This window comes from Macaca nemestrina, chromosome X (genome assembly GCF_043159975.1).
Source record: "Macaca nemestrina isolate mMacNem1 chromosome X, mMacNem.hap1, whole genome shotgun sequence".
Lineage (NCBI taxonomy): Eukaryota > Metazoa > Chordata > Mammalia > Primates > Cercopithecidae > Macaca > Macaca nemestrina.
Window position 1 is genome coordinate 110,866,895 of NC_092145.1, and position 11,059 is coordinate 110,877,953.

Consider the following 11,059-nt stretch of genomic DNA (forward strand, 5'->3'; position numbering starts at 1 on the left):
TCCATAACTTCCTTTTTTTTATTTATTTATTTTTGAGCTGGAGTCTCACTCTGTCACCTAGGCTGGAGTGCAGGGGCTCGATCTTGGCTCACTGCAACCTCTGCCTCCCGGGTTCAAGCAATTCTATGCCTCAGCCTCCCGAGTAGCTGGGATTACAGGTGACCACCACCATACTCAGCTAATTTTTGTATTTTTAGTAGACACAGGATTTCACCATCTTGGCCAGGCTGGTCTTGAACTCCTGACCTCGTGATCTACCCACCTCAGCCTCCCAAAATGCTGGGATTACAGGTATGAGCCACTGAGCCTGGCCGAGATGACTAACTTTCATGGTTCTTTGTTATTCTGAGTAATTTTGAATTACACGCTAGACATTTTGAATATCAGGTTTGAGACACTTGAACAATTTCTTTTTGCTTTGTTTTAGACACAGGGTCTCACTCTGTTGCCCAGGCTCGAGTGCAGTGTGTGATCATAGCTCACTGCAGCCTTGAACTCCTGGGCTCAAGGGATCCTCCTGCCTCAGCCTTCACAGTAGCTAGGACTACAGGCATGTGTCATCACGCTCAGCTAGTTTTAATTTTTTTTTATAGAGACAAGGTCTCACTGTGTTGCCCAGGTTGGAAACTCCTAGCCTCAAGCCATCTATCTTCTTACTTCAGCACGCAAAAGTGCAAACCGCGCCCAGCCTACACATTTGTAAAATAGCATCTTTAAAGGCTTTCCCACATAATCCCAACATCTCTATCTTAGCAGTCGTGTCGGTTGATTGTCTTTCCCCATTTCAGTGGCCCTATTTTCCTGGTTCTTCATATTCTGAGTAATTTTGAATTATATGCTAGACATTTTTAATATCTGGTTATGAGACTCTTAGTCTTGTATAATGCTATGGGGTATGTTGCTATTTCTGTTTTAGCAGGTGGTCTACCTCGCTTCACAGGCAGCCACCATGGTCCTTGTTCCTATGGTGGGGCCAGAGCAAGAGAGGGCCCTGGACGGGAGGGTGGCTCAGTTGAAGGTGGAATGAGTTTTGAGGGGAGCACTATTTGAGGTATTTGAGTACCCGAGGCATATGAAACTGCCGAGGGAGGTCGGATTCCATTATCTCCATGGGAATGAAAATCGGGAGTGTGGGGTGTGCTGCTGGGAACTGCAGCCCCCCTCCTCCCCCCTACCGCGGTAGCTGCGCATGCTCCTTGGGTGCCGGCCTCAGTGAGCATGTTCACTGGGTGTCTTCCCGTCGGCCACTTCGCCCACGTGGAGAACGCCAGGGAGCTGTGAGGGTGTGCAGTCACGTTCCTGCTATCTGGACACTTTTTCCTCTACTGAGACTCAGCTGGTAGATCCACAGGCCAGTCCTCCTGGGGGCTGAAGTGTGAGTGAGGGTGAGGAGGAGCCAGTGGGCTTAGGGCAGGTTCGGTGGGTCCTTGGTGTAGTGATCTGTGGCTTTTGAGGGAGAAGGGCCTCAGTGGCCTCCGAAAGAGAAGGGCCTCGAGCTCGTCCTCCTTCTCCTCACAGGCTGCGACACCACCATTGACTTTGTGGTCATGAAGGGGCCAGGACAGGGAGGAAGGTGGGCCGTGAAGGGGAGGCGGTCAGGGGCTCAGGTGAAAATGGGGCGAGTGTTGCGGGTGCTGTTGGAGGGGTCAGAGTCCCGAGGTGATAGGAATCCATGACACAGGGCACATTCCTGAATCCTGAATAGGGCCCTGGGGCGGGAGGTGGGTGGTGAAGATGGCGGTAAAGAAGGGGCCTGGAACCTGGCAAGGCTGCGGGCTGGTGAGTGCCCCCCAGTGGTGTGGAGTGGGGAGTGCCTGAGTGAGAAGCACCCGAGTGAGAGGCGTGGCGAGGTCTCACCTCTGCCATGGAAGGTCCGGAAACAATGGGAAGGACTGGGAGAGGCTGTGCCGTCCAACCAAACTTGATTTGAGGGGAGTGAATGGCTCTAGTAAGTGGGAGTGTGCCAAAAGCAGCAGTCACGGGAATTGTGATTCACTAGTGTTTTCATGTGGAGTCCGCTTGTGAAACTAAACCTCATCAGAAATGCCCTCTGTCAGGGGGGTGTAGTGGTGCGTGCCTGTAGTCCCAGCTACTCCAGACAAGGCAGGAGGATCGCTTGAGTGGGAGGTCGAGGCTGCAGTGAAGTGTGATGACGCCACTGCATTCCAGCGTGAGCAATAGAGCGAGATCCTGTGTCTAAAAGAAATTTTAAAATAATGTCCTCTGCCTTTTCCACACGCCTTAAGATGACTGCACTGCCAGCTTGGGGAGCATAAGTGGCTTTGCAAGCACTCAGAAAACGTACACACTTACACTTAACTCTGGGACTTATTTTGAGAGTATTTTCAAAATTAAAATGACAAGTTAATATTTAGCCATGGAAGTGATCGAATATAGCTGTCCTCTCAAGTGCATGTTCCCAGTCACGGTTTTCTCTTTTCAGTGTGAAATATGGGTTTTCGAAGAAAATTAATCTATCGGCGTAGACCAAGAATGTTTGTAGAATCTTCTGAGGTAATTGGGCCTATGCTGTTGAGCGCTTTAACGTTAATTCGATGTTTTCTATTAGCAGAAATTAATTTTTGTGATAGTGTTGTTGCATTAGTATAGATACACTAATAAAGGTAGTTCATGCTGATCAAAAATGATTCTGGCATCTCGTGAAGGAAATATTGATTCAGGAGGATTTTTTTCTCTCGTGTTCTCCAACTTTTGGCCATGACTTCCTTCTCATGCTTTGCTTGTTAATGACACATAGATTATACACATCTATTCCAACATAGAGTATAATCGCTTCCAAAGTCCTTGTGGGTAACTTTTCTCGCAGTAACCTTTCTGTGGGTAGAGTAGCCTTATTAACCATATAGAATAAAGTTGGAGAAATGTCTTTAGGTTTAGTTATGATCAGAAACATCTATGCATTTTCTGTGTGTATATGTGTATATATTTTTTGACATGTATTAATAAAACTTTTTGTATTTGCACACTCACACACGTATGCCCTACCATGAGCAGTCCAGTGATGAGCAACCTGAAGAAGTGGAATCACCAACTCAAAGTCAGGATTCTACTCAAGAGGAAGAGGATGAGGGAGCATCTGAAGCTCAAGGTGAAGGGAAAGGGAAGAAGAATGCCTGTTGGGGTGTGTGTGTGTGTGTGTGTGTGTGTGTGTGTGTGTGTGTCTCATGCATTGTCACATACCAGGAACAGAAGGAATGAAAACGATGCAAAAGATGCCTAGAAATTGACTGGAAAAGTGAAGAGGGTATAGTTTGCAGCTTACCTTAGGGAAATAAATCCCTCACTATGATAAAATTTCTCCACTTTATGAATGAGAGAACAAAGGCTCGGGGATTGTGTTTTGTCCAAGAACACTTGACTGGTGAATACAAAATTTGTGTTTTGTTCCAAAGTTTGTGTCTTCCTACCATCTATGTTGCTGTAACAATAGTAAATGATTTTGCTGAAAGTGCTTAAAACTCAAATGCTTTACTGTAAGGTAGCTTAGTACTGGCCCAGGAATAGACCCAGTTCAGAGGAGCAGGAGCAACTCCAAAAACTGAGTTGCTCATTGCTGGCCACCATTTCCTTTGATATTTTTATGTGGTAAGTTTGATGAAAGCTGGAGAATTCAGGATACTGCCATACAGGTAGCTGGTGTAGTATGATTTTTTAAGTGGCTTTTAGGAAGTGATTAAATCCTTTTATGGTTAGAAAAACCAAAAAAAAAGGAATTATCCTGAGATTAACATGAGATGGAAATAACTTCTCCGAGATAAAATATTTTGAAGCAAAACAATTACGAAACTCAGGTCATGGATTATTCTAAGGATTTACTGTTAAAAGTTTCTAGAATACGACTGATAACAATGCCCATTAATTGCTGTCCACCCACTCCCTTATTCTCAGTGCGGGACAGTATATTTTGTGTGATTCACAAACAATGTTATATTTGGTGCTTTGTTCTTCACGGGGTTCATTTATGGAATATTACATTTGGGACCTTCGGACCTAAATATAACTTTGTTTGAACAAAGTTAAGTTTCTGTTTACCCCAGTAGGTAATGGGTGTCGAGACTGTAAGATTTTCCATAGTCCTCAAATCCATTCAGCTAATCAATCCTTCAGAAATTGACATTGTAATTGTAACTGAAATCCTATCCATGTTGTAGACTTCAGATTTCTTAGCTGATGCACACTGCCCTTGGTACTCTGTGGCTGAATATAAGCATTAAACATGTCCTGTGGTTTATCCTCAGATTGTCATTTAGTAGAAAGGTCTCAAACTGGGCTTAGGGCCGTGCAGTCATAGTCTCAGCTACTTGGGAGGCTGAGGTGAGAGAATCGCTTGAGTCTAGGGTTCAAGACCAGCCTGGGAGACATAGTGAGACCTCATCGCAAATAAATAAATTAATTAATTAATTAATGTTTCGTTATATAGGAAAACAAACGTGTAAAGTTTGTTCTTAGTTGCTGGTAATGTTGCAAACATAACTCCTTACTGAACTATAACACTTAAAATTAGTTACCATGGTAAATTTTATGTTATGTGTATTTTTTACCACAATTAAAAAAAAAAAAACTTCTGTCTTCCTAAAGTTCAGTGTAGTTGTCATATATTCTTACAAGTTTTTACTTTACATATTTTCAAGACATAACATTTGTAGAAAATTTGCAAGAATAGTACAATTAACTCATATACTTTTCACCTAGATTCACCAGTTGTTAATAGCTTTTGCTCCATTGGTTTCATATCTCTTCCCTCCCTCTCTTACCCTGCTACCCACGTACTCACATACACACTTATGGATATTATGTTTACTCTTACTAATGCTCCATTGTTCAGATAAAGTTTCAGGTATTACGGCCCTTTACCCTAAGTACTTGAGAGTGTTTATATATCCTCAGAACAAAGAAAAAGTCATTTCTTGGATAATCACTGCACAATGATCAAACTCAGGCAATTTAACAATGAGAACCTGCAGTTATTTAATATACAGAGTATACGCAGATTTTGCCAGTTATCCAGATAATTTTCTTTTTTCTTTCTTTTTTTTTTTTTTTTTTTTTTTCAGACAGAGTCTCACTCTGTTGCCCAGGTTGGAGTGTAGTGGCAAGATCTAGGCTCTCTCTAACCTCTGCCTCCCAGGCTCAAGAGATTCTCATGCCTTAGCCTCCTGAGTAGTTGCGACTACAGGCAAGGGCCACTGCGCCTGCCTAATTTTTTTTTTTCTTTTGTATTTTTAGCAGAGCCTGGGTTTCACCATGTTGGCCAGGCTGGTCTTTAACTCCTGACCTCAGATGATCCGCCCACCTCAGTCTCCCAAAGTGCTGGGATTACAGGTGTGAGCCACCACGCCCCGCTGGCTGATACTGACATTTTTCAAGAGGATAGACCAGTTGGTTTGCAGAATGTTTAGCACTTTGGGCTTTTTCGTGTAGTTTCTAAAGAGTGCTTTTTCACACACCATTTATTGGTGGCTACTCATGCCATATGCTAGGAGTCTAAATGCTAATGAGAGACAGGATGTCAGCCTTGAATCATTTAATATGATAAGGACAATCAGAAATACAATAACAGAGAAGTGCAAAGGAGGCAACAAAGTTGTCTGAGGGCAGTCTTCGGAAAGGAAGAGGGTAATATTTGGAAAACCCTGTTTTCTGCCAACAGACTCCTGAAATAATGTTCTTGGGATTTTTATCAACACGTTTATTATCACAGTAGCTAAAGCTTTTATTTAGTAAGACCAAGAGCATGAATATTATTTTCTTATTCATATTTCATGTGTTGCTGCTTAAAATGATAATTTTGTTTTATCTTCAAGGGCAGGAGCCTGAAGCTGATAGCCAGGAACCGGTGCTGCCGAAGACCGGCTATGAGCTTGGAGATGGTCCTGATGCCAAGAAGGTGTGCCTGCGAAACCCAGAGCAGATGAAACTGCCCGCAGAAGGTAGGTAGTGCATTAAGCATGCAAATTGTAGGGTGTCTGTTTCCACAGTATTATAGTTTTCTTTTTTTTTTCTGAGATGGAGTCTCACTCTGTCACCCAGGCTGGAGTACAGTGGCCCGATCTTGGCTCACTACAACATCCATCTCCTGGGTTCAAGTGATTCTCCTGCCTCAGCCTCCCGAGCAGCTAGGATTACAGGCATGTGCCACCTCAGGCAGCTAATTTTTGTAATTTTAGTAGAGACGGGGTTTTGTCATGTTGCACAGGCTGATGTCAAACTCCTGACCTCAGGTGATCCACCCAGCTTAGCCTCCCAAAGTCCTGAGATTACAGCCCTGCCACAGCACCTGACAAATAAATGTTTCTCTTTTTTTTTGTATTTTTAGTAGAGACGGGGTTTGACCACATTGGCCAGGCTGGTCTTGAACTCCTGACTCAAGTGATCTGCCCGCCTTGGCATCCCAAAATGTTGGCATTAAAGGTATGAGCCACCATACCCGGCCCAGATAATTTCCTTTATAGAATTTCTTTTTCTGATCCAGAGTCCAGTTCAGGATCACGTCTTGCATGTGCTTGTCATGTGTTTTTAGTTTCCTTTAATCTGAAATGTTTCCTTAATTTTGCTTTGTCATTCAGGATACTGACATTTTGGAGAGGATATGCAGAATGTTCAGGATGTGGGGATTTTTCATGTATTCTTTAAAGACCTTTTTTCACTCGGTGTTTATTGGTGTCTACTCATGCCATGTAGGAGTCTAAGTGCCAGGAGTGTAAGTGCTGTGAGAAACAGGGTTTCACCCTTGAGTCATTTAATATGAAAAGGACAATCAGGAGTGGAGTAACAGAGAAGTACAAAGGAGGCAACAAAGTTGTCTGAGGGCAGTCTTAGGAAAGGAAGAGGGTAATATTTGGAAAACCCTGTTTTCCTCTTTTCTGCCAACAGACTCCTGAAATAATATTCTTGGGATTCTTATCAACACATTTATTATTACACTAGTATAAGCTTTTATTTAATAAAACTGAGAGCATGAATATTATTTCCTTATTCATATTTCATGTTTTACTGCTTAAATTGATATACATATACATGTACATATATACATGTGTATATATATGTATTTTTTTTTTTAAGGGCCAGAGCCTGAAGCAGATAGCCAGGAACAGGTTGACCCGAAGACTGGGTGTGAGCGTGGAGATGGTCCTGATGTCCAGGAGTTGGGCCTGCCAAATCCAGAGGAGGTGAAAACACCTGAAGAAGGTAGTCAATCCATTAGGCATGCAAATTGTAAGGTGTCTGTTTCCGCAGTATCATATTATAATTATTATTATTTTTTTGAGACAGTCTCGCTCTGTCAACCAGGCTGGAGTGCATTAGTGCCATCTTGGCTCACTGGAACTTCTGCCTCCTAGGTTCAAGTGATTCTCCTCCCTCAGCCTCCCAAGTAGCTGGGATTACAGGCGTGCTCCACCGCGCCCAGCTAATTTTTGTATTTTTAGTAGAGACGAGGTTTTGCCATTTTGCATAAGCTGATCTCAAACTCCTGATCTCAGGTATTCCACCCGCCTCAGCCTCCTGAAGTGCCAGGATTATAGGCATGAGCCACTGCGCCTGGCCCAGTATTATGTTTTTAATAACACAGAGGTGACAATACTGCCTCTTTAATAATAGAGTTCTTATATAAAGTTTATTTGAAACGTAGTTCAGGTTCCAGCACCCAACTTATAGACTGTCAGATACAGAAACAAACTGAGTCAAAGCCATATTGAATTATAACTTTTGAGTATAAATCCTTAAACCAATAGCTCATGATATTCAGATGCTTTTGTAAAGATCTGCTTTTAACAAATACATAACACATTTGTAACACCCATCACTTGGTGTGAAATATGCTGAAGCACTGATGCGGGTTCTAATACCAGCTCTTACAGCATTGGTGATATTCTGAGCAAATCCCTTACCTTCTAAACCTGTCTTTGGTTTTATGAAAATAGTGAGTTTAAGTCAGATATTTTAAAATCCTTTTCCATTCTGGTTCTTTCACACTCTGATCCTGTTGCATAGAATGCATGGGATACAGAGATCATCTGTTTTGCATGATTTGTGTATCATAAATCATCAAATCCTGGCCTGAGTCCTCTGAAAACCTCTGAATTGAGATTTCATTGCTACTAAGAAAGTGAGCGGGCACTCTGCTTCATGTTAGTTTTTCTGTGTGGAGACCTGAATGCCTATTCCTAGGTTCTGTCAATTTTTGAATTCTCTGGCTTTTTTTTTTTTTTTTTTTGTATGTGTGTGTGACAAATCTCACTCTGTCACCCAGACTGGAGTGCTGTGGTGTGATTTCAGCTCACTGCAACCTCGGCCTCCCAGGCTCAAGCGATCTTCCCAACTCAGCCTCCTGAGCAGCTGGAGCTACAGGCACAAGCTGCCATGCCTGATTGATGCTGTTTTTTTTTAAAAAAATTTTTGTACAGATGAGGTCTCACTGTGTTGCCCAAGCTGGGATTCTCTGGCCCTTAATGAATAATTGCTTTTTAAATCTTTCTCCAAGGAAACCTTGAGTGAGTGAATAATCAAATGGTGAGAGACCATTTAGTTTCTATTTTCTGTGGGATGTAGATCAGTGATCCTCAGCATGGGTGTGAGTAAGATGTCTGTGCTATTCACGTTCCCTGCCCCACTGTCAGTCTTCATGAGCCAGTATTTCTAATAAGACTGTCGACACATATGTGATCTCTAACCATATCAAATGTTAGATGTAAGTTTCAGCTTTTGAGGCATCAGTTGGTAAGATTTGAAGTTCAAAGACCATGACTCCAGTACTTTCTGAGTAATCCACTGAAGTATGTTTTACACATGTGTTTTCCAAATTGCTGACTGTTAATTATAAGTGCTTCTGGATTTAAAGGAAGCACTTTATGTTTACGGAATTAATTACCTTTAAATTCTACATGTCTACCCTCAAAGTTTATACGAGGTTTACTTGGCTATAAGACACAGGATCGCCCTTAGGGTTCTATTTGTAGTCCATTTTACAAAACCCAAATTGTAGTGTCCTTTGTGTGCCTTTAGGGTCATCTAAATAATCTGCTGCTAAGTCATGTTCCTAACTGTTATGTTTCTGTTACAGATGAAGGGCAATCACAACCTTAAAAGAAGACACGCTGAAATGATGCAGGATGCTCCTGTGTTGGAAATTTGACCATTAAAATTCTCCCAATAAAGCTTTACATCCTTCTGCAAAGAAGTCTTGTGCATCTTTTGTTAATTTTATTTCCAGGTATTCGATGCTCTGAAATGTGTATCATTCTTTGACATTTTATATGCTAGCTGTTTGAGCTGGTATGTAGAGGCATAATTCCTACATACTGAGTTTCTATCCAGCAACCTTGTTAAACATGCTTAGTAATTCTAAAAGTTTACTTATAGATCCTTTTCAGTTTTCAACATACAGATTCATATCATCTTTGAATAAGAACAGTTTTGTTTCTGCCACTTTTTTTTCTGTTTTCTTTTGTATTTTTTGTAAACATGTGATTTTGCCATGATGCCCAGTTTGTTCTTGAACTCCTGAGCTCAAGTGATCCACCCATCTCGGCCTCCCAAAGTGCTGAGATTGCTGGCATGAGCCACTGCGCCCGGCCTGTTGCTGCCATTTTAAACACTTTTATTTCTTTTCTGATTTTAGGGGCATTGGGCAGACCCACCTGGTATAATGGTGATAGTGGATATCCCTGTCTTATCCCTGATCAGAAGTGGAAAAATTTCAACATTTCAACATGATATTTGCTGTACTTTTTTTGTAGATTGACTTCAACAGTCAGTCATTCCATTCTGTTCTAGTTTGCTGAGAGTATTCATTTTGAATATATGTTGAGTTTCATCAAACACTGCATCTATTGTGATTATCACAGCATTTTTTTCGTTAATCTGTTAAAGTAGTGAATTAGATTGATAAATTTGTACTTTTTTGTTTTATATTTTTAAAAATTGAGAGAGGGTGTCCCTCTGTCACCTAGGCTGGAGTGCTGTGGTGTTATCATGAAAGGAGCTGGGCACATTCCTCAGCCCCGGGCTCAAAACTCCCTGAGCCTAGCACAAACACATCCCATCCTCCCATCCCACCACCATATATCTCTCAAACTCCCTGAGCTCAGTACAAACACCACCTGGAAAGTCTCCGATAAGGAGACAGCCGTACAAGGTTACTGAAAGCGCAGGAATTTCTTTGTTCCCCTACAACTTTCGGGCTATAAAAAGCAAACGCTCGCATTGTTCGGGGCCCTCTTGTATACTGTGTAAAGGAGGGACCAAGTTCGAACTTGTAGTAAAGATCCTTGCCGCTTGGCTTTGACTCTGGACTCTGGTGGTCTTCTTTGGGGAACAAACAGTCTGGGCATAACAATCACAGCTCACTTCATCCTCGACCTTCTGGGCACAAGGGATCCTCCCACCTCAGCCTCCTGAATAGGCCTATAGGCACATGCCACCATGTCTGGCTAGTTTTTCTATTGTTTTGTAGAGATGAGATTTTGTCATGTTGCCCAGGCTGCTCTCGAACGTCTGAGCTCAGGCGATCTGCCCACCTCAGCCTCCTAAAGCACTAGGATTACAGGTGTGAGCCTTGGCCTGACCACGTTTTTCTTATATGAGGGGGTGGCCTGCCTCTCCACACCTGTGGGCATTTCTCGTCAGGGGAAACGAGAGACTTGAGAAAAGAAAGAGGCACAAAGTACAGAGCAAGAAAAGTGGACCTAGGGGACCAGCGCTTAGCATACGGAGCACTGGGTCCTTCAGTATTTATTGATCATTATCTTTACCATCTCGGAGAGGGAGATGTGGCAGCACAGTAGGGTAATAGTGGGGAGAGGGTCAGCAGGAAAACATGTGAACAAAGATCTCTGTGTCATAAATAAGTTTAAGGAAAGGTGCTGAGCCTTGATGTGCATGTATACAAACATCTTCACAAACACTTCTGTGCATTAAACAGCAGCATTGCCCCGAGCACGTCTCACCTCCAGCCCTAAGGCGGTTTTCTCCTATCTCAGTAAACAGAACATACAATCGGGTTTTACACTGAGACATTCCATTGCCCAGGGACAAGCAG

The 11,059-nt window shown here is 42.6% G+C and overlaps 1 protein-coding gene across 3 annotated transcripts; it reads left to right on the forward strand.

Moving 5' to 3' along the window:
* Positions 1 to 1,242: 1,242 nt before the first annotated feature.
* Positions 1,243 to 9,200, forward strand: LOC105493939 (PAGE family member 1). 3 transcript variants are annotated; one of them, XM_011761966.3, is made up of 6 exons: positions 1,243 to 1,375; positions 2,444 to 2,514; positions 3,016 to 3,109; positions 5,826 to 5,951; positions 7,084 to 7,209; positions 9,083 to 9,200. In XM_011761966.3, exons 2-6 carry the CDS (start codon positions 2,452 to 2,454, stop codon positions 9,103 to 9,105), a joined length of 432 nt encoding a protein of 143 aa, XP_011760268.2. In that variant the 5' UTR covers positions 1,243 to 1,375; positions 2,444 to 2,451; the 3' UTR covers positions 9,106 to 9,200. The 3 variants fall into 3 exon arrangements, with proteins under 3 accessions (XP_011760268.2, XP_011760269.2, XP_070944935.1); XM_011761967.3 differs by having other exon boundaries at positions 1,261 to 1,385; XM_071088834.1 differs by having other exon boundaries at positions 1,281 to 1,339.
* Positions 9,201 to 11,059: the final 1,859 nt, after the last annotated feature.

Bases quoted from the DNA above. Each gene is read 5' to 3' on its own strand.
- LOC105493939 (XM_011761966.3), top strand. From the start codon at position 2,452: ATGGGTTTTCGAAGAAAATTAATCTATCGGCGTAGACCAAGAATGTTT. The intron at 2,515-3,015 runs GTAATTGGGCCT...TACCATGAGCAG, and splicing joins TGTTTGTAGAATCTTCTGAG to TCCAGTGATGAGCAACCTGA. The intron at 5,952-7,083 runs GTAGGTAGTGCA...TTTTTTTTTAAG, and splicing joins GATGAAACTGCCCGCAGAAG to GGCCAGAGCCTGAAGCAGAT.